At 33.1% G+C, this 25,057-nt stretch overlaps 1 protein-coding gene across 2 annotated transcripts; it reads right to left on the bottom strand.

Annotated features, from left to right (window-relative positions):
- Positions 1–1,371: 1,371 nt before the first annotated feature.
- LOC145674299 (uncharacterized) lies at positions 1,372–24,403 on the bottom strand. Of its 2 annotated transcripts, none has more exons than XM_081744152.1 (5): positions 24,186–24,403; positions 9,864–9,914; positions 9,268–9,346; positions 8,638–8,715; positions 1,372–6,225 (listed from the first exon to the last, which is right to left on the bottom strand). In XM_081744152.1, the coding sequence occupies exon 5, from the start codon at positions 5,817–5,819 to the stop codon at positions 2,769–2,771; it is 3,051 nt and encodes a 1,016-aa protein (XP_081600278.1). In that variant the 5' UTR covers positions 5,820–6,225; positions 8,638–8,715; positions 9,268–9,346; positions 9,864–9,914; positions 24,186–24,403; the 3' UTR covers positions 1,372–2,768. The 2 variants fall into 2 exon arrangements, with proteins under 2 accessions (XP_081600278.1, XP_081600277.1); XM_081744151.1 differs by having other exon boundaries at positions 9,852–9,914.
- Positions 24,404–25,057: the final 654 nt, after the last annotated feature.

Below are 25,057 nucleotides of genomic sequence, written 5' to 3' on the forward strand. Positions count from 1 at the left end.
CTTGCTACAATACTCAAGACACAGTAGTTATATCCCTATATTGTCGCCATTTCGCAGTGTTGCCTGTACTGAGAATAATTACAGTGATTCTTTTTTCCCCTAAATAGGTAAATTTTCCTGATTTTTAAGGGATTTTTAGTGATTTTTTGGAGTGTTGCACCGAAAAGTAACTAGATTTTCCATAATTTTTGTATGTAATGTAATTATTGTTCCCTTTTATGACTTATTTTAAGTACACTTCAATTAGTTTTTTCAATTGAAGTAATGATATTGCAATTACACCAGATTGATAATCCTTTATCTTATCACGCAAGTGTGACCTTTGCGCTGTTGCCCTTACTATTGGAGTTCGTCGCGACTTCCCTTTATACTTTTACCGCTCGCTTTGTATACTTTATCACGTATGTGTGACTTTTGCGCTGGCGCCATTACCGTTGCGAGACTGTTTTGTATATTTGCCGTTTGCCCGGCACCCGTGCTGTACCAAACGCTAGCTTTGATAGCGCCATTATTGTCGCGCCGCCCGCTCTGTATATTTGCCGCCCGCCCAACAGCCGCGAACGCTAACGGTATTTTTTGGAGCACTTTGTATGTTTACCCAATACTTTAACTTAAGTAAGAAGAGAAAGTTTACTTACCTTTGATAACACCTGCGCGGCTGTTTATTTTTGGTTGCTTCATTGATGTTGATTATTTTCTTTATGACGTAGAACTTGTTGCGCGAACAAATAAACATTGCGATACCGCATTTTATAATTTCATGTTTTAGGATATATTTATAACCTCGGTTGACATTTTTGATTCAGATTATTATTGAATTTAATAAAATAATAATTCATTGAGTGAATATATGAATTTGATATTGTAATTTTATGAAAAGTATTAATATTGTGCCTTTATCTATACTTTATTTTTATGCATATGAAGCATATGTATTCTTCCTTTATCTTATACAGAATACACATACTTTAGTATAATATACCTAAATAAACCTATATAATAGTATATGAAGTATATGTATTCTTCCTTTATCTTATACAGAATACACATACTTTTTGTATTATGTACCTTTTTAATTGTATAGGATATAGAAATTAAAGGCACGAATTTAGTTTTAAAAAAATTTTATTGTAAAAATAATGATAAACAATTATATATAATAAAAATTTAAAAAAATGTAAATATAATAAAATAAAAAATGTAAAATATATAATAAAAATTAAAAATGTAAAATATATAATAAAAATTGATTGTATATAATAAAATAAAAAGATGTAGATATATAATAAAAATTAAAATATAGATATATAATAAAAATAAAAATGTAGATATATAATAAAAATAAAAATTGTAAAATATATGTTTGAATATAATGATATATACAATGTTATAGTGGTATTTGTATTATTTGTACTTGATTAACATAAAACAATTTAATATTTGAAATACGCTATTTACATTATATAAAAACACTATTTGCAATATGAAAAATCTATTAACAATATATGAAAAGTCTATTTACAAAATTTATATAATATATGAAAAATCTATTTACAATATATAATAGGCTATTTACAAATTGAAGATAGGATGCAGCTTAGGTATATTGTGTAGGTAATATAATAAGCAGAACTTGTGAGTTATAGAAAGAAACCTTATACTGTAAAGAATCTAATATGGTATATCCAGGAGGAGCGCAATGTATGATTGCCATATTTATTTCCCTTCATTCATATCATTGATAAATTATATAAAAAATTAATGCATTGGGAATATTTACAAATTGCACATATACATTCAACCATTCACTCATCACAGGACAAGACTATCACTTCTATATCCATACGGTATGCTTGTGTAATTTGTTTTATCAGTCGGGTTAAGTCTACGTCTTTTGTTATTGACTTGTCGATGTGTTTTTGTTTCTGGTCGAGATACAATGATAAACCCTCTCTTACGAACTATCCTACCTGGATTGTTTAACTCCTTTTTTTCAATTTTTCCGCGGACTAAATCAAAAAAGTGATTAAACGTGATTTTTTCCCGAGTCCTACTATCTAATGTGATGCCTCTAATTTTATAAACATAATCTACTTTTCCCGACCCAATTTCTTTTAACCTATACGCATAATTTTTAGGTCCCAAACCTTTAAACATGTCAATTTCCAACCCATTTGGTATTTCGTCACTTAGCTCACCCAAGTAGGAACCAATGGTAAGCTTGGGCTTATCATTTTGTTTTTGAACATACATAATACTGTCCGTGTCACAATATAATACGGCTTCAGGCCCTACAGCCGTCAAGAGATCATAGAGTTTTAGCCTTGCCCAAGATGTAATAAAGGCAGCAAGCACGACATTCGAAAATTTCCAGGGCCTGTTTTCATTTTCGATGTCTTTATATGTGATAATGAGATGACGTTCACCAATGTGTGACACTGTTTGCACCTCATATTGCGCTGACAGTAAGTAGGTCAAAAATGTTTCTGGATCATCAACAATTTTCGATTGCGGAAGATCTGTTCGCTGCCCCCATTTTCCATATAATGAGTTGAGGAATATCTTGGAGATATACCTCAGTCCCGGGTTCTTCCTGATATTGCTATGATTTAACTGTATGCCCTCGTGGACTAGATACTCCTTAGTATATTTTTCTTCGTCTCCTTGAGTGTGGCATGAATCAGGAAAACCAGAGGATTCCTGCTTCATTTGGAGGAAAGAATTCACGTAGTCGCGGAATAAACTACGTTCATTACAATCCTCCGAACCTACGAGTTCGAATTCCCATATTTCTTTAACGGCGAGTATTTTATAGCCACACTGTATAGCCTTATGCAATTCTGGGGTGCAGAATGTACCGGTAATGGCACGATCACTTTCACAATGCAAACAATTGTTGATGTTTTCCTCCTCCATACATGTACGGCAGAGTCCGAAAAGTAATCGCCCTCTCGCAACATATGGCAGGACCGGAAAATACAAATCAGTTGGAGGCAAAACGGTGCATTTAACCATACCATGAATACTTCCCACATCTTGGAAGTCCGGCCCCCATGTATTTTTGGCTTACCTACTGGCAACGGCTTACGCGCCATTACCCAGGGGTAGAGACTAGTTACATCCAGGTACGCAATACTTTCATCACTGCTACATTCATGTAGAGCTTTAAAACATTCGGTTCGACCACCATTAAATCCTTCCTTGGGGATCAAATGATCGACAATATCCGCACACTGAGTTCGAATGAACTCTTGTATGGACTTGTCCTTCTTCACTTGATTGTCCCAATTACATTCCCACATTTCAACAACGTTGAGACCGCGTTTACGCAGATAATTAGCCTTAATAGTGGTATACTCGAATCGTTCTTGCATGGATGTAGAATGATGTGAGGTAGAGTCAAGTTGTTTGTGACGCAATTCAGGGTAACAGCTGAGACAACCATGCCAGAAACAACCGAGGAACTCATACACAGTATTACTACTTGGTTCATAACCATCAACTTTATATTTTCCAAATTTCTTTTCCCCACCATTTCCAGTATATTGAATTTCAGTACCTCTTGTTTTCTTTAAGTACCGCAACCACTGTAATGCTTTCACACTTTGACGGTCACGGTAATCAAAGCCAAGAGGAGGAATTACAGAGATTAAGTCTTTTGGTAAATATAAGGTACAGTAGACCAACATAGCAAGACTGGCTATGGTTCCTGCAGAAATGAAACATTGGATACCGCCAGTTTTTTCCTCAATTAGATCGGAAAATTTGACAACGGCTTCCGTTAGAATTCTCACATCGTTGCGGCAATAATCTAGCATCTCCTTTTGCAGATCATACTGCTCGCCAGTCAAAGTACGTTGTTCGTACCAGGCGTACAATTGCTGTCTATTTTCAGGACTTCTACTATCGGGATCAAAATACTTAATATCAGGGATTGGACCTACATAATTTTGATTAGCCGGAATATTAAACAAATACGGGAAATCTCCCTTCTTTAAATTTTTATTAAGGCCTAAAGTTTTGGTTAAGTCAGACAGCCGGACTCCCATATAAAGATAGGTATCCCTGAAAACAAGCTTATTCCCGATCCGCAACTCAATAATTTTTTGTCCTGTCATTGTAACTGATGGAGAAAGATGCTGAGATTTAATGAGACTTCTAATTGCGAAGTACATGTCAAATTTCGATCCATTATGCGAAAGCACAATAGTTTTCTCAAAAGCACAATGAACCTTTAGTGCGTAACTAATAAACTCATCAATGCTCTTGAAAGAAAACTCGCGATTTCCATTTTCATCCCCACATACATGACATGAATCATCCAATGATTTACCCTTGCATGCGTAACAAACAGTCATTAAGCATACTAAAGAAACAACATGTTCCTGCTCTCCCTCAGTATTTGTATCTAGCAGCATAGTCTCTACATCAAACACAATGTACAAATACTTTTCAATCCTGGTAAGACGCTGGTTCTGAACATAACAAATATGATCCCGTTCCACATGCATATAGCATGATTTACATAAACGTTCATCACATTTGTGTTCAGATTTCCTACGACGTAAATCAAACATGACATCACAATCGCTACACACCTTTACATAATCACATATACTCTTGCCTCCTTTATTTACACTTTTGTGATTATCATAACACTCACTCGTTGGAAATAACCTATGACAATCAGTACATTCACACTTAATGTCATCATTATTTGGTTCATGATAGTGTTCGCAAAATCTGCATTTAAGATAGCACTTATGATAAACCCCTTTGTTATTATATCCTTTTAAACATGGTTTACAATAATCTTCGGTTCCCAAAAGTTTACGCATGTTTTCAATTAGCTGGTAATGATCGTCGTCATACAATATGAATATTTGTTTACCACCTTTAATTCCTGGATATATCACATTAAATTCACGCGTTTCAAGATTCCTTTCATATACAATGATTTGATAGTTGGGTGCAAGATGGTTTTGTATTTTTTTAGCGTCTTCCAATGTACATCCATTATTTTTTTCAGCCTCAATCCCCAAATCATTGCACAAAATATCAGCTTTTTTTACTAATCGCTTTGGATTATTTTTCAATTTATAGAATTGTGAACGATTTTGACCGGCCCTTGCCATCCCCAGAATTACACTCTTGGGGAGGCAGTACACGTCCTTCTCCATGGGAACTACTTTTTCTTCCAAAAACTCTGTTAATGGAAGATATTTCTGATTAGTTTGGGTTTGATTCTTACCTCTTCCCTTGCGAAGGTTAACATAATGGACCTTAAAAGTCACATTACCTCCGAATAAATAATCCTCATTGGAATTGAGGGTGTTCTCTATCACGGAGAAGAGGACCTCCGAGTTCAATTCCGATTTACGTCTCCATGAGACATACAGAGGCTTATTCAGCTTTGAAGCCGAGCTCTCAATTGTTATTCCTACCCGGGCATTTTCATCAACATCACTTAATGCTTGGTTCATTACAAAATCAAATAATGCCCGGATATAGGATTCAGGGTTTTTTATTTCATTTTCGGTTGTACACTTAATACTTATTTCCCTCCCCTTAATGCCATAATATGCATAATGACGTTGACTTTTACCCACAATTTCAAATTGTGGCGCACCCATACCAATCATTGCATTAGGCATATCCTCAGAACTTACAGAACCAAATTCTACCATGTTCATAGGCTCCCCAAAACCTGCAGAGCTTGGCCCTGGCAAGTTCGTAGGCTCCCCAAAACTCAGAGAACCAGATCCTATCAAGTTCCTAGGCTCCCCAGTACATGCAGAACTTGGTCCTGGTAACTTCATAGGTTCCCCGGAACTTTTACAGCTCGGTCCTGCTAAGTTCAGAGGTTTACCTAATAGCTCACGAGCGATCTCAACAGATAAGTCATTTGTCTTACCAGATGATATCAACTGGTTGAGCTTTTCACAAGCCTGCTTTTTTTATTTCAGCTACGCGAAAGAACCCTGCCCGATATAGATCAGTGATATCGGCAGCTGATATGCATCCCTCCAAAATTACACCCTGTCTTCCTTTAAAATGGTTTAATAATGCTGCTAACATTTGATAATATTTTTCATTGGGTACACGTACACCCTTGGAATGATAAGTATCTACCAAACGTTTCCAGGTATAATATACTACTTCGGGGGCAGCATATCCAAATCGGTGAAGCTTTTCAGCTTCCTTAATTAATTCCATATGTGCCATCTGTAATCACAAAATTATACCGAAATCGAATTACTATTTTGTCCTCACCCAAAATAAAATTCTTCAAATATGACTGTCAGCAGTAAATCCAATATCTTTCTTAAAAATGAAGATTACGCCTCAAAGTACAAAAACAAACTGAACTATGTTTTCACGTAAATATTATAAACACTATTCCTTTGATTACGGCCACTTCCAAGAATCTTTTAACTTAGAATCAACGAAGCGATGTTACCTCCACAAGTAATTATATTGAAATGGTTTCCAATTGTTCTATGGAGTCTATTTATACTTTTCCAGTATTCTTATTCCTCTATTTATTCTGTATTCAAAAGAACACGTCCGCACGGTAAAACTGCTTTTTGTAGAATGACCAATTAATAATTCTGAGATTCTTATTTACACGCAGATAATGTAAATTCCCAAAATTCCACACGGCTTATAATTTACTAAGTATCTTCTTAAAGATACTGTTTAACTTTATTAGTTAACAACACTTCCCGTTAACAACAAGTAGAAACGTTTTTACTCTAGCAGTACTTCTTCTATACTGATCCGCCGCGGCTTGCTGCGCTCTATTTATACTTTCGGAAATGTAATCTCGTACCCAAATGCATTTAGTTTGTAATCTTGTACCCAAATACAATTACTTTAAAGTTTCGTACCCAGATAATTTAGTTTGTAATCTCGTACCCAGATAATTTAGTTTGTAATCTTGTACACAGACTGATTAATCATGTATCAACGAAAATATTTTCTAAAGTAATAATGTCATTTTACAAACATGTATTATTTAAAGTCGTGTCACATTTTCGAAGATTTCCGAACTTAACCGAATGTTTCCGAATATTTATTTTTCATGGACAATAATATTTTCATATTTGAAAAAATGAACATATCTGATATAAACATTCCAATGAATAAAAATCATTTCAAAATAACATTGGCAATAAAAAAATCCAAGTAGTAATAAACAGGAACACAATTAAATAAAAATAACATAGTAAACAAAACATATCAAAGAAGAAATAGTTTAGCAAAAATCAATTAAGAAACAAGGTTAAAAAGGTTTTAGAATAGTTTATGACCCAAAGCATCAGAACTTTATCAGACACCAAAGGTTAAATGAATATAGATAATTAATCCATATAGGTTAGCAAAACCATATTTAATTAAACCAATTATTAAACAAACGATAGCATAAAAACAGCAGATTTTAAAGATACTTAATTATTACAGTTTATTCAAAATAGCATTCAAATAGTTAATTGTTACAAATTATAGTTAAGAAAAATTACGTATGGTTAGAATGAAATGATTATTAGTGACAAATCATAGTTAAACATCAATTAGCAGAGAAAATTTATTCAATAGGAATAGCAAGAATGAAAATAATTAAATCAGGTTAGGAAAAAAGCACAATTATTTAAAAAATCAAATACTAAATTTAAAAGACGAATAGTTAGAAAAGCATATTAAATTAACTAAACAATTAAAATAATTAATTTGATAAATGTTCTACAGTATTCAATGAAATGCATCAACAAAGAAAACTAATATAATCAATAAATATTATTGTGACTATTCAATTTGTAAATTTTGTATTATTGTAACTATTTTTATAATGCACTACTAATGAAAGTTCACTTAATTTTATTTTATACTTTAACTGTAAACGTTAATGTCTATTTTTTAAGTGACATTAAATTCTTACAATGCAATTCTTTATATGTTTACATGAAACTCTTTGATTGTAAAATAAATACAAAGTGAAATGTAAAATTGAAAATGCAAAATGTAAATTTAAAATTGTAAAAGTAAAATGTAAATTAAAAATGCAATTTTCACATGAAACTCTTTGATTGTAAAATAAAAAAATGCAAAAGTGTAAATTAAAAAATGTAAAAGTAAAATGTAAAAATGTAAATTAAAAAATGTAAAAGTAAAATGTAAAGATGTAAATTAAAAAATGTAAAAGTAAAATGTAAAAATGTAAATTAAAAAATGTAAAAGTAAAATGTAAAGATGTAAATTAAAAAATGCAAAGTGTAAATTAAAAAAATGTAAATGTAAAGGTGTAAATTTAAAATGCAATTTTTTCATTTCATTACATGAAACTTTTATTGTAAAATGTAATTCATTATATGTTTACATGAAACTTTTTAGTTGCAAAATAAAAATGTTAATGCAAAATGTAATTTTAAAAAATTAAATGTTTCAAACGAAAATATAAGTTTGGATATAATTTCAATTGTTCATTGCACACATGTAAAGTTAGTTTAGTTAAAATTATTTGTCAGTATGTCTTTCATTATGTAAAATTTAATATTGTAGTTTCATTAAGTTAAAATTTTAATTATTTAATGTTCATATACTCTTGAACTAAAAAATTTTAAAGTTTGTAACACTTACCACCGCTGGTTAGATGTCAACAGATCTAACAGGACACGATGTATTAATTTTCGGTGCACTTGTATGCCGCTGTCAACACTGAAACCATAAAAAACATTTATTAGTATACAATTTCAGTTCTATATTTCTCATTTTGTTACAAAATTAATGCACAGTAAGCTATTTAGTAATCATTTTTTATCAACTTTCAGTTTAACAATGAGCTTTTTTATTAATTTGGAACTCATATAATGTTCTCTGAGTTTTCTTTAATGAAAACGAACCAATAAATAATTAACATCAAACTAAAATAATAAGTTGCTCCGACTAAAAAGAATACAAATAATTAGTACACTCACATATTGTTCAAACATCCTTAGTATGCTCACACGAAGTGTTCGAGTAATTTATTACGAAAGGCTAAATAAATAAATAAAGAGCTTGCACAGCAAACGAGTTTGTGTAACAAACGAGAGAATAAAAAAAGATACGTTCCAACAAATTATTTGTAGGTTCACACTGTAAGTGTTCTGAGCTTGCTTAGCAAACGATCCAACAAATAATTGAAATCGAAACGTTAAAGTTGCTGAACAAATTAAAGATTATTTCAAGAAACATATGTAATGGAATTAATATTGATTGCATACTTACAGGATATTTGCCGGTTTTTTAAATTCCAATTTCTTCAAAGGTCCAAAAGAGAGAAGTCCAATTGATCTGCTGGAGTATCCTAAAACAAAAAGACAATTTTTTACTACTTGAAACAAAGTTTCTTAAGAGTTTGTGAAACAAACGAACGAATAACACCGTAGGTGTTCTACAGAGTATACTTTAGCATACGAACCAATAAATAAATTGAATTTGCTAAGCAAATGAACCAATAAAATAAAATAACACGAACGAATAAAATAATCACACTGTAAGTGTTCTAAGCTTGCTTAGCAATTGTCTGAATTAAAGTTAACAACGATTTATCAAAATAAGTTGCTATAAAATGATCTAATAAATAAGCAGAGCTAATAAAGCAAAATTTCTAATATGAGCACTAATACAATTTGCTCAGAGTAATTTATTAGGAGAATATCTTTTATTCTCTCACATATTGTTCAACGAATAAAATAATCGCAACAGTTCAGTTCTAAAAGTAATATTGTAAATAATATGAATTATTTATTACATTGCAACAAGGTTGCTCTATTTGAGTAATTTATGACAAATTGGTAAAGAAAAAATACCTTTGGTACTACCTCTGATACTTCTGGTAGTACGTTCTTGAATAGACCACACCAATGGATAACCTAAAACATAACATAATTTGTATTAGATTCGTATACATTATTTATATATATTTACTTTAGAATATCTTATATGCATACACTATATAGTATAGAATACCTTATATGAATATAGCATCTACTATAAATTCTTATATGTATATATATATTTACTTTAGAATATCTTATATGCATACACTATATAATATAGATTACCTTATATGAATATAGTATCTACTATAAATTCTTATATGTATATATATATTTACTATAAAATCTTATATGTATATACTATATATATATCTATCATAAATTCTTATATGCTTACACTATATAGCATAGATTACCTTATATGAATATAGCATCTACTATAGATTCTTATATGTATATAATATGTACTATAAAGTCTTATATGTATATATATTTACTATAGAATATCTTATATGCTTACACTATATAGCATAGATTAACTTATATGAATATAATATCTATTATAGATTCTTATATGTATATACGAAGTATGTATGTATCTACAATAAAGTCTTATATGTATACACTATGTATATATCTAGTATACATTCTTATATGGTTACACTATATAGTATAGATTACCTTATATGAATATAGTATCTACTAAAATTCAAAAGACCCACCTTCGTGTTAAAGATTACATATATTAAATCTATTAACAGAAATTTTTCAAGCAGCAAGCTAAAGTATGGACATGTAGCGACAAGTCTAGTAAAAGTCATATGTAAATATCCAGGCCTAGTATGGGAGAGGTCTAATATAATATGTGTTGTTTTGTAGAAGCATGGTGAATAATATATGTACAACCAAACAGAAACATGAAGTCTTAGTACAAAGGCATAGGACTATATCCAAAAAGCCAAAGAAAACACAAAACAAAAGAAACTCCAACTACCAGGAGACAGAAATACAGAGTATGGTTAAGTTAACTTAGCTGTTCTTAGGAGCATGCGATCCGTAAAAATAAGTTGCTCCGCCTAATTTATTACGAGAGTATAAATAATTGGTAAGTTCACACTGTAAGTGATCTGAGCTTGCTTAGCAAGCAATCAAATTAACGTTAACAAAGAGTTTGCACAGCAAATGAACGAATAAATAATTAATATTTCGGAATTAATTCCTCTGAGCTTCTAATAAAGCGATTAAATATAAGGCGAAATATAATCCAATTAAAGTTACAAAATAAAAAGCAAAAGATAATTAGAGAACATACATAGCACACAAAACAAATAGCCAGGGAGCTATAAAAATAGGAAAGGTATTTGTGTATGGCATAGCTAGAGGGCAATAAAGAGAAAAAATACAGACGAAAATAGGTACCAAGGAAAAAAAGTAATACTACAACCGGTGGAGAAGGAACAATAGCAAAAACCAAAAGAAAGGAAACACAAATCATGGTTAGGTTAGGTTTAGAAGTTAATCAAATAGAGAAAAAGCAAAGAAAAAGAAACAAAAGATAAAGAACGGAAAAGACAAAGAGAAAAGCAAAACATAAACAAAGTAAACTTTGGTTAGGTTAGGTTTAGAAGGTAATAAACCAAATAAATAAAGGAAAACAAAAGACAAATAGTCTAATTGTCAAAGAGGATACAGTTATGTAAATGGCAGTAGGTGGAAAGAGAAAGAAACAAAGTAGGCAGAGAGACAGAGGAAAAACAGGGAGAGAGAGAAAAAGTATAGTTATGTAGATGGGAGTAGGTGAAAAGAGAGAAACAAAGTAGGCGGAGAGACAGAGGAAAAACAGGGAGAGAGAGAAAAGGTATAGTTATGTAGATGGGAGTAAGTAAAAGAAAGAAAAAAAACAAAGTAGGCGGAAAGACAGAGGAAAAACAGGAAGGGAGAGGGAGAGAAAGAGAGAAAGAAGGTATAGTTATGCAAATGGGAATAGGTGAAAAGAGAGAAACAAAGTAGGCGGAGAGACAGAGGAAAAACAGGGAGAGAGAGAGAAGGTATAGTTATGTAGATGGGCGTAGGTGAAAAGAAAGAAAAAAACAAAGTAGGCGGAAAACAGGAAGAGAGAGAGACAGAAGGTATAGTTATGTAGATGGTAGTAGGTGGAAAGAAAGAGATAAAAACAAAGTAGGCGGAAAGACAGGAAAAAACAGGAAGGGAGATGGAGAAAGAGAAGGTATAGTTATGTAGATGGGAGTAGGTGAAAAGAAAGAAAAAAAACAAAGTAGGCGGAAAACAGAAAGAGAGAGAGACAGAAGGTATAGTTATGTAGATGGTAGTAGGTGGAAAGAGAGAGAGAAAAAAAGCATATTTAGGTAGATGGCAGTAGGTGGAAAAAAAGAGAGAAAAACAAAGTAGGCGGAAGGACAGGAAAAACAAGGGGGAGAAAGGGCGACAGAGTAGGGGAAAGACAGCGAAAAGAAATAGTTGTGTGAATGGTACTAGGTAAAACGAAATGCTAGTTGTTTCATATTCTATCTGGTATTAAAAATGTAAGATAAAACCAAAACCAATAACAGTTCAAGGAATACTAATAAAAAACTGTCTGAAACAAATAATAAGGAAACCATGATAAAAGAAATATTGAAGCTTAATGTGTATAAAAGGGTACGGGTTAACTGAAGCTAAGCTATACAAGGTTAGAAAAAAAAGCATCAAAATGTTAAAACTTGTGCATCGTGGTATGAGGATTAAATCAAACTTATTTTATTCTGTACTCTAAGTCTAAAACATGTATTTTGTTTCTGTTAATTTCATTTAGTATTTTTATAATTCACTCACTCACTTAGTTACTTACACACATTTATTTACTCACTCATTCACTCACTCACTTACTCACTCACACATACTCACTCAGTTACTCATGGGCGCAGTGGCTCAGTGGTAGAGCGTTTACCTCTGGTGCATGGAGTCCTTGGTTCGATACCAGCTCGCACCAATTATTTCAACATTTTCATGACAAACATTCACTTTGGATTTATTTTTTTTATAAATTGTGGTGGACAAGCACAGTGTGCGTGGGTTTTCTCCCACTTTCTATATACTTTTAAGAGCTTATTTTAGCTCCCATATTTAGTTCAAACATCTTAGATTGTTCAGAGTTTGTAAAAACAAACAAACGAATAAAATAATCACCGTCTCCTTTAGCCTAACCGGTATAAACGTGGGACTTCATTTTTCATTCACTCACTCAGTTACACACACACACACACACACACACACACACACACACACACACAGAGTCACACACATTTTTTTAACATCGAGCTTAGTATTTTCGAAATTATTTGTAGGTTCACAGGGTAGCTGTTCTTAGGAGTATGTTTTAGCATACGATTCAACTAAAGTTAACACGGAACTTTTAATAAAGTGATGAAACTAAAATAAACATAAGTTATTCCAACTATTTTATTAGGAAAGTATAAAAGTAAGAATTGCCCCTTAGTTCCTTGATGGTATGCATTCCAACACTACAACAGTGTCGCACCTTATTGCCTAACCTCCTAGGATAAATCCGTCCTGATATTCTTCACAAATATTCTTATAGGGCACCCTCCCACGTACTGTGTAGTATCCATGTAACTGTACTCGCTTAACTAATTTTACAACAAACCAGTAAACCGCCCCACCACTCTTTCTTTCTTATCTTGCGCCGTCTATGTTACGGAATTATTTGTAGGTTTACACTCTATTTTAACACGAAGCTTTTAATAAATTAAAATATTCTCACATCTTTTTTAACAGGTAGCTTCTAATGAAGCGTAGGAATAAATAATATGGGTCATGCATAAGGGTCATATAGTAGTATTGGCGACACTCTGCCTAACTTTGGATTATTTTTAATGAGGGGCCCCAAGGCCCGAGGTCAATGACCTAGGGGTACCTAGGACCACCCCCTCTAAATTTTGGCAGGGGTACCTTGGCCCACCCCCTAAATTTTGGCAGGGGTACATAGGACCACCCCCCTTAAATTTCGGAAATTGCCAAATCTAAAAATTTGGTATGGTAGCCTAGGACCATAGTATGTACCTCTATCAGTATTGGGTGTCTATGTCGTTCCCTTTCATGGGTAAAAAATTGCCAAAAATTCAAATTTCGGGGGTTTTTGACCTAATTTATCCCCTTTGATGAGGTGTTATTACCCTATATAGTTATATGGGCGTATACAGGATTCCATTACCTTTCATAAGACATGGGTATATTAATGCACCCCTTTAAATTTTTGGGAGGGGTACCTTGGCCCACCCCTTAGATTTTTAAAATTGACCAATTTCAACATTGGGTATTATAGTACAGGACCCTAATATGTATTATGATAAATTTGGGTTGTTCACCTCATTCCCTTCTAGGGGTACAAAATTGCCAAAACTATAAACGCAAGCAATACGTTGTACCACGTGTTTGGTTTTCGACCTAATTTATCTCCTTGGATGAGGTCCTATTACTTTATATGATTATATGGTCATGTATAGGGGTCCATTACCTATTATAAGACATAGGTACATTTGTGCACCCCGGGAGGGGTACCTTGGCCCACCCCTTTAATTTTGGAAATTGCCCAATTTAAACATTTGGTATTATAGTATAGGACACTAATATAGATCACTATAAATTTGGGTGGTCCACCTCGTTCCCTTTTAGGGGTACAAAATTGCCAAAATTTTAGTACAACCACGTGTTTGGTATTTGGTACATTTTATCCCCCTTTGATGAGGTTCTATTACCTTATATGGTTATATGGTCATGTATAGGGGTTCATTATCTATCATAAGACATAGGTACATTGGTGCACCCCGGGAGGGGAACCTTGGCCCACCCCTTAAATTTTGGAAATTGCCCAATTTAAACATTTGGTATTATAGTACAGGTCCTCAATATGTATCATGATAAATTTGGATGGTCTACATCGTTCCCTTTTAGGGGTACAAAAATTGCCAAAATATAAACGTTGTACCACGTGTTTGTTTTTTTGGTCCATTTTATCCCCTTTGATGAGATCCTATGATTACAAGGGGTCCATATCCTATCATAAGACATGGGTATATTGTTGCACCCTTCTTAAATTTTGGCAATGGGGGTCCACTGAAATTGTCCAATTTAAGCATAGTACAGGACCTCAATATGTTTCGGTGGTCCTATTTTCAAATTTTTAAGTACAACCACGTGTTCGGTTACTGACTCAATTTATCCTATTTGATAAGGTATGGACGGTATCTCCTTTCAATTTGGTAGTACCCTTCGGGTGTAGTACGGTCACGTGATCAATGATTTGGTTTTGATGCGCGACGAGGTCCCTGGTCAAAGTTCTCTAGGAAAGATTCTTGGCATTTAAAACTTTTTTTTTCAACTTTTCAAACTAAAAAAAATGAAAACAAAAATTGAAACGAAAAAATTTCGAAACAAAAATGTTCAAACAAAAAATTTTAAACAAAAAATTCGAACATTTTTTTAAACTTAAATTTCAAACAAAAAGTTTTTTAGTTTGGAACAAAAAAATTTTAAACAAAAAAAAATTGGAAACGAAAAATTTCAAAACAAAAATTTCGAACAAAAAAAATTTAAACAAAAAATTTTGCAACAAAAAAATTAAAAATTTTCAAACGAAAAAAATTTCAAACAAAATTTTGAAAACAAAAATTTCAAAACAAAAATTTTCAACAAAAAAAATTGAAACGAAACATTTTCAAACAAAAAATTTTGAAAGAATAAATTTACAAACAAAAAAATTTCAAACAAAAATTTGAAAAAAATTTGAAAAAAAAATTTCAACAAAATTTTTGAAACAAAAATTTCAAAACAAATTTGAAACGAAAAATTTTTAAATAGAATTTAAATCAAACAGTGATCAGCTTTCACGGTTAACCGTTAAACTTTATCCGGTTTTTAACTATTCGATTAACAAATAAACGGTTTTCAACTATTCGATTAACAAATAAACGGTTTTCAACTACTCGATAAACAGATGAACGGTTTTAACCTTTTCACACCAGTGAGTGCAAGAATTTACAAACTAAAACAAAAAAATTTGTACTCGCTTTAAATACACATCATTTTTGAAACAAGGTGTTAGTGTTCATCATGGATACACAGTGGAAACATCCATTTACCTGTATTCTCGCAGGCCTAGTGGGTGTGGAAAAACGTATTTTGTGAAGCGATTACTGTCACATCTCCCAACCATGATCAATGCAAAATTTCGTAAGATATACTGGTATTATGCAGAATGGCAAGACGTGTATGCAACAATGCCAGTTCCAGTAGAATTTCACGAAGGACTTCCACGAATGAAAGATTTTCAGCCTCAAGATGGACCACATTTGATTATTATTGATGACCATATGCGAGAAGTGAATAGTGATATTGTTGATATGTTCACAAAAGGATCACATCATCGAAATATTAGTGTGATTTTTATAACACAAAATGTATTTCATCAAAGTAAAGCAAATAGAAATATGAGTTTAAATTGTTCGTATTTGGTGTTGTTTAAAAATCCACGTGACAAGTCACAAATCAAGCATATGAGTTATCAAATCATGCCTGAGCATCCACTGTTTCTACAAGAAAGTTATGCAGACGCAACAAGAAATCCACATGGTTATTTACTGATGGATCTTAAACAAGATACACCCGATGAAATGCGATTTCGTACAAATATTTTTCCCGACGATTTGCATCATTATGTTTACGTACCAACAAAACATGTTTAAATTATTGTGCATGTGAAAAGAATGACTTAGTCTGTCACGATGTCTCCTACAGTGAAACACGCTGATCTGCTACGTGCTCTGCACAAAGCTAAACCAAGATTGCGTAAAGCTATTATTGCTAATGCAGACGCTTCATTAATTCTTAGTATTTGTGAATGTTGTTATAATGTCTTAAAAGGCAATGTTCCACTGACAAGTGCGCAGAAGTCAAGATTAAAGCGTTACAAGAACACGCTCCGCTATCTCGTAGACAATACAAAATCATTGTATAAAAAGAAGAAACATTTAGCCGTACAACAAGGAGGATTCTTACCTGCATTACTTGCACCTATTGTAGGAAGTGTGTTATCCAGTATTTTGTTTAAACAATAAACTTCATGGAACATAGCAAGAAGATGGTTTTAGTGCCACCAGAAATGCTTCAACGAATGCATGCATCATCATCCCGTGTGAGTGAAAATCGAGAATCTAATCTCGATCGTGAAATGCAATCTATATTGAATACATCGTATCCAAGTGATGAAGAAAAATGGAATCAGTACAATAGAATATTACAGAAATATCTTTATGTGATACGTAAACAAGAAGAACCAATACCACTTACAATTACATCAATGAAACCTGATGGTGACGTCCCGAATGTTGGCGATAGCACGAAACAAGAAATTTTAGCCGCAATACCACAAATGTATCGTAAGAAAGCCGAACTACTATTCCGTCGTTTAAAACAAGATGACGCAATTACGTGGGATCATAAAGGAACAGTGTACATCAACGATAATAAACTACATGGATCCAATATTGTAGATTTAATGTGTGATGTGACTCGACCGAGGAAACATTCTAATCCTCAAGGCTGGGAATTGTTTTGCAACTACCTTGCATCGTCAAACACACCTCAAGAATTGATTGGTAATCCACGAAGATTAAACTATATTGTCAAGCATAATAGTACAACAGCATCTGAAGGATCTGCACCACCAAAACCGGCACCTGAATTATTTTCTTCCGGAGAAGAAGAAGAAGAAGAAGACGATGATGTTTTAGAAGTCCGACCAAAAAGAAAACGTATCATTCCACAATGGTCAACGTACAAACCATGAACAAAAAGTTGAAATCCATTTATTACAATCCAGCACATCCTGCATCGTTTTCTACTGCAAAGAAATTATGGCAAGCCACAGGAAAATCTATACCTCTAGCCAAAATAAAACTGTTGTTAAACAAACAACCTACCTACACGTTACATCGTCCTGTACGTCGTCGTTTCCGTAGAGATTTTTATCTTGTCAACAATATTGATGATCAATGGGAATGTGATTTAAATGATTTACAATCACTTCAAAACTATAATGACAATTACCGCTATATTCTTACAGTGATTGATGTGTTTAGTCGGTACGGGTGGGCTGTACCACTAAAATCAAAAAGTGGCGAGGATATAGTGAATGCATTTGAAATGATTTTCCAGGAAAGGAAACCAATTGTACTACGTAGTGATCAAGGAACTGAATTTACCAACAAGACAGTACAAAAGTTTCTCAGGAAACACAACGTGCAACATGTTACAACAACGGATCCAGATATTAAAGCCAGCATCGCAGAAAGATTTAATCAGACATTGAAACATCGTATGTGGAAATACTTTACCAAATATCAAACATACAATTACATCAAAGTATTGCCTTTACTTGTAAAAGCATACAATGAAAGTCGGCATTCCAGTATTAAAATGGCACCTGCAAACGTTTCTCAGGACAATTTACTGGAGGTGTGGCATAACTTATACGACAAAAAGCTACAACGTTCAAAACAAGATACGGATTTATCTGTTGGTGATACTGTTCGTATAAGTAAAACAAAACGTATCTTTGACAAGGGTTACCTCGAGAACTGGACTTGGGAAATATTTAGAGTAAAAGCCATTGTATCAAGAAACCCACCAGTGTATCGACTAGAGGATTTAAATCATCAACTCATCGATGGTGTTTTATACAGAGAAGAATTACAACCAGTACCGCTCCCTTCGACGTTCCTCATCGATAAAATATTACGTACAAGAACAAAAGGTCGCAGAAAGGAGTATCTCGTCCAGTGGAAAGGATATCCTTCCTCATTCAATTCGTGGATCCCTGCAACTTCATTGAAGAAGAAGAATGGAACCTGATCAAGATTTTTACGTTACACTTCCCAGTAATAGTTCCATGGATTATTTTCCAGAAAATACATTGACTTCATATATTACGAAATTACAACGACGTGTAGAGTTTCGCCAGAAATGGGATGTGGCAATTGTAGAGATTCATTATCCACATTCTTTGCTGAACATTAACAGTAAAAACAATAAAATATATTACAAATCATCAAGTAGTAATGATCAAGAACCGTGGAAGGTTGTAACGATCCCTGTTCGCTATTATAACAATATACGGGATCTTATTCATGCAATTAATATACATCATAAAGAAACCAATTTATTTATATCTCATGACGCAACTAATAATATATGCCTCATAAGACATCCCAAAAAGGAAATCCATACTTCTGTACAAATTTCACCAAGTGTTAGTTTAATGCTTGGATTTGAACCGAAAAGTGATTTAAAAGATATGGAAAAGGGACAATATACACTGGATGTACGATTAGGCTTACCATCACAAATGTACGTCTATTGTGACATTATTGAATCTGTCATTGTTGGAGATACAATGGTACCATTGCTACGAATTGTCAACATGGATCCTGTGAATCATACTTTTGGAAGTCATGCAGTACAAATCGTTAATCCTGCACATTATGTTCCGGTGGAAAAAATGAATTTTGAGCAAATACAAATCGATATAAGGGATAGCACAGGTCATCGGATGCCATTCACCTTTGGAACGGTGTGTACAAAACTACATTTCCGTCGTCGTCGTCATGACTGATCCGTATTTGCAATACTACCAAAAACAAGCGTTGTCCGGTATCGGCAACGTCTATGTGGGAAGTCCCTATCAAGCAGGACATGGCATTGGAAGTTTCCTTGGTGGCTTATTTCGTTCAGTGTTACCACTTGTGAAGCAAGGCGCTAAAACTGTGGGAAAAGAATTATTAAAATCAGGTGCCAATATGATTAATGATGTTGTGATCTCGAATCAACCGCTGGAAGAATCGTTTCATCAACGTATGCAAGAGGCAAAATCAAATTTACAAGAAAAAGCTAAAAATAAGTTGAAAACTATGCTGGGAAGTGGATATCATAAACGAAAATGGGATGACTGCTCTCAGTTTGAGGTTGACCTTCCAACGATCAACAACACCATCAATCCTACAAAGAGACGTAAATTATCACATAAGAAGAAGAAGAAATCATTGGCATCGTCACCAGATATTTTTGATTAATTCAACGATGGCTTTCTTACATCATCAATCCTGTGAATGTGTAAAAAGTGAATTGGACATTTTTTCATCGTTGCCCACGCAAACCAGTGTTCTGGACAATCGTATTATAGGCTACAAACCAATTAGTTCAATAGCTGAAAATTCACCAATAGAATTTGTAGTGAGTGGTAGCAGTGATGAATACATTGATTTGCCACAAACCTTATTGTACATCCAAGCACAAATTGTGAAACCAGATGGTTCATCCTTCACCAATACGGATAAAGCAATTGCACCTGTCAATGATTTTCTAAATGCTATGTTTAGTGAAGTACAAATCTACTTGAACAATAAACTGATTTCATTTCCGTCACATAATCATCCATATCGTTCGTAAATGGAAAAACTGCTCAATTATAGTGATGGAGCTAAAAATACACATTTACAAACAGCAATGTGGTTTCAAGATACGGCTGGTCATATGAACGCAACCACTAGTGAGAACAAAGGATTTCAACAACGCTATGAACTGACAAAACAAAGTATGAAATTCGATATGATTGGACATCTTCATTGTGACATTTTTAATCAAGATAAATTTTTAATTCATGGAGTGGAATTACGTGTGAAACTTATTCCTGCAAAACCAAACTTTTGTCTCATGGCCGGTGAAAGTGGTGTCAATGCAAAAACCAATATTCTAGATGCATCGTTGCAGGTGAAAAAAGTCAGCATCAGCCCTAGTGTTAAATTGTCACACAATAAAATTTTACAATCTACACCGGCAAAGTATCCTCTGACAAGGGTTCAAATGAAATCATTTACCATCCCGAAGGATATACAATCCAAAACTATTGATAACCTGTTTATGGGAACATTGCCAAATCGTATTATTGTAGGATTTACATCGAATGAAGCATCCAGTGGAACTATTACCACCAATCCATTTGAATTTCAACATCTAAACATTAATTTCTTTACACTGTACGTGGATGGAAAAGCTGTACCTTCAAAACCATTGCAACCCAACTTTGAAGAAAATCTCTACATTTCATCGTACCACACATTGTTCTCAGGCTCTGGCATACATTTTACCAATACTGGAAATACAATTTCAAGAGCCGACTACAAGAATGGATATACACTGTTTGTATTTGACCTAACTCCCGATTCTTCTGCTGGAGATTGTCACTATTGGAATTTACAACGACATGGAGCCATCCGATTGGAAGTTCATTTCCAAGAGAAATTAGCAGCACCTGCAAACTGTATTGTGTATGGAGAGTTTTCGTCACTCCTAGAGATCGACCACCAGCGCAACATTATCCTGGACTTTTAAATTACAAGGTACGTATACGTTATGTATCATTTCCATTCACGATGTTGAATACATTACAATTAGCTAGTGCTTTACACGGTAGTCCATTATTAAGAGAATACAAATTTATTAAGAGAATACAAATAAGAACAACTTTTCATAGAAAAGGAAAATATAATATAATCAAACAAAAGTAAAAAACAAAAAAATCTTATCACAGCCTGACCGAGGATCGAACGCGCGACCTTTAGTGCATGAGTCCAGCGCTTTACTTACTAAGCCACGAAACAACGCAATTTCAATCTAACGCTTTTCCAGCTAGCACATGTTTGTATCAAAGTTCAACATTTCAGTATACTAGGCAAATTATATTTTTTTTGCTTTCAACGTGGTAGTACATTTAATTTTTATGACAAACAAAAAATAATTTTACCGTTCTGACTAATTTTTACAATGTATAGAAGAAATATTAACTGTGTTTGCTCCTAGTTTTATTTATTTGTACAAAATGTCTACCAACATGCAATGGCAAAATATATTTTGTTCATTCAAAATGGTTTGCATTATGGTCAAATAATTATAAGTAAAACTATAATTTGTACAAGTACCTGTAATAAATCAGAATTTGATCAACTAGTTTATTACAAGGAAGTTAAGATCTTGGCAATGAAATCTCATCTTCAAAGCAAATATCTCAACGAACATTCAAAACCTAAATTCCGTAAAATTGATTAGGACTATTACAAGAAACGTATTAAATACTAAAATAACGTGCGGTTTTACCAAGGAAAGTTCAAATTTATACTTTAGGGCAGGGCAAAGCGTTCACCGTTGGTGCTGCCCTACAATTGCATTTCAATATATCCAATAAACAAGCTATCCTAACCACTAGGACAATTTCAAATCTAACTGACTCCTAAATCAATTCAAATTGTTCTTACGGGCTGTAACAAATAAACATTAATCCTATACAAAACTGTAGAACCCTGTAGGTTTTGTTTTCAAAGCAATAATTTAAGTCTTAGTTCATCTTATTATTCATTATATTATGCGTGTTCTTACCACATTCTTTATAACTTAATGCCAAATATTCTACGGGTTCCCCAGGTCATAAAATAATTACTAGTTTCTCTAAGAAGCTATGCTTCTTCATGGATTCTCCCACCCGCATTTTTATTTCATCAAACTTCCTATAAAATTGTTTCTGTAAATAATTAGTATGCTTTTGAAATGAACTAAAACGCAAAAGGTACAGATTAATTAGCTAGTAGGAAGTTCTCTACTAATACAAGTCATTAAACTCAAATAGGCTAAAATCTTATCTCTATTGCCCAGTTTTTCGCAAACAAAAGCAATATTCAGCAATCCGTGTTCACGGCATAATATTTTTATTAAACTTTAAAATTAATCCTGTTCCCTTAAAGAAACTGTCTACATGCCGGATTCAATATACAGTAATTTTCTGAAACTAGCAAAACTCCATAAAAATTGAAATGTCCTAAAACAAATCTACGCCTACCATCACTTAAAACTCAAATTTAAATTGTTCTTAAAATCTGTTATAGGCGATGAACGCCGGAACAAGTTATAGCTACCAAAAAAAAATCCATAGAAACCTATTTCTTGCTAAAGTAATTGATTTAATTAGCCATCGCTCTGTTCGCAATATTACAATAAAACGTATTAATTTAAACGTAATCCTACCACTACGTACAATGTAAAATCCTTTATGGTTTCTCCAAATTAAAAAAAAACTTTACGGAGGTCTTGTAACTGTTTTCTACACTTAGTTCTTACTTTAGTTCATAGGTGGCAGTAAACGCGTTGTTCACAAGCCATGCTTTGTCTAACTGCTCTAACTATGTAAGTCAAAATAATACCCCAAAAATATATTACTGCTTTGTTTCATAGCCACAAAATTAATACTAATAAACATACGCTATTTCAACTAGGTATATGAAATCATGTGGCCTATAATTTCTGTATAAATCCTAATGTACTACAATAATTTAATAGATTCACATTTTAAATAAGGTAGCATCACAAAATCTAATTTTCTCTAATTCTGCCTTCCCAAGCTATCCGTATTAAATCAATCTACAGTAAAACATTGTTCATTCTCATCAACCAAATTCGTTTTAATTAAGACTAGTAGTTCAATTCGTATTGTAAGCAATTCAATAATAAGCTTTGTTCTCTTAATACTCAAGAAAACATTAAAATATGTAATAGTATTTCATAAAACTGCCCAAAAGTAAATATATTTCCCCACTCTGCCTAAAATACGTATACGTCACCTATAAGCTATGTGTTCAATTTCCGGATGAAAAGTGTATAACCCTAGCCACAGTTTTCCAGGTTTTTACAACAAACAAATGTCAAAGTTCAGGCCACTTTCTTCCAATTTAAAAAAAGCCTAAAATCTAAATTCATATCCATTAAGCTACCATTAAAATTTTCTTATTAGTTAAAGCTCTTCCGTGGGTAGACGGTGGTGTAAAAAACCCGATCAATTCCTCCAGTTTATGTGGCCTACATTAATCTATAAGTTCATGTCTCAAATAGCCTTGGTGAAAAAAAGTTCTAAATTTACAATCAATTACATTATAGGCCTCTAGTTCCATTCCCAACGCAAACTTCTATGTTTCCACATTTAATGTTAAGCAAAAATATCACGAGCCTCAATAATAGACAGTACATTAAACTAAAATTCAACTCAACTCTGTCTAAAATAATAACATCCGATTCTGTCTATTAAACACAATACATTCAATAATATTTATGAATACAGATCTAGATTGAAACAAAAAATAATATACGCGTGTATATTATTAGTACTCAAATTTACTCCAAACAAAGCGTATAATTCCAATAATGCATCTAAAATTGTTTAAATATAAAATAAAATCAAATTAAACTTACCAATGCGATCGTAAATCAGCGTACAAATATTAACGAGATGCACTATTCACACTACACATTAACAAAATCACCAGTTAAAAATCTTCGGGTGTTCCCTCTCCAAAATCTTCATTCAAAAGAGGGCAGAATATCGTTGTACTAAAAGTTTATGCATATTATGCCCTCCCTCAAAGAGGGGGAGAAGATGATGCAGTCATGCTTCCTTATTATCACGTGGGCAAGCGTTGCCATAATGAATTATTTTAGTGACCTCTATCTTCTTACTCATCCTAAGTAGGCTACGGTCTTCACTCATCAAAACCAAACAATTAAATGACAAATTGGCAACACCGATGAGGTCATTCAGTTGTTTTCCGTATGCAATGGGAAATTTCCTCCGTGTCTGAGGGAGTAAAGTATAATTTACATAAATAAGATAAACGTGGTCTGGCGTTGGTTTTACTTCCTTTAACTCGTGACTCATAATCTAAATGATTTCATCTGTTGTCCGTGAAGTCACCGAGTGCTTTTTGTCTTGAAACACTGGTTTCAATAAAGATATCCAATAAATAAAACAATAGTTTCTTCTTTAATAGGGCAAGTTTATAATTCAATTTTCATTATTATTATAATTCAATCACTAAAATATATTTAATCTGTTTCAATAAAAAAAATGTACACCTTGTGGAAACATATGTGATTCTCTGTAAGTTCATGTTAAAATATTCTCAATAGTTCTCCATTGGTAAGCAATTAGCGTACACCCCCTTTGGCGTGGGTGATTCGGGTTCAATTCTCAATGCGGGTCATATGGTTCGGGCCTACATTAAGCTGTAGGTTTATGTCTCAAATAGCCTTGGTGTTAAAAGAAGCGCTAAATTCACAATCATATG

This window comes from Thermobia domestica, chromosome 17 (genome assembly GCF_964235325.1).
Source record: "Thermobia domestica chromosome 17, izTheDome1.hap1.1, whole genome shotgun sequence".
In the NCBI taxonomy this organism is placed as follows: Eukaryota; Metazoa; Arthropoda; class Insecta; order Zygentoma; family Lepismatidae; genus Thermobia; species Thermobia domestica.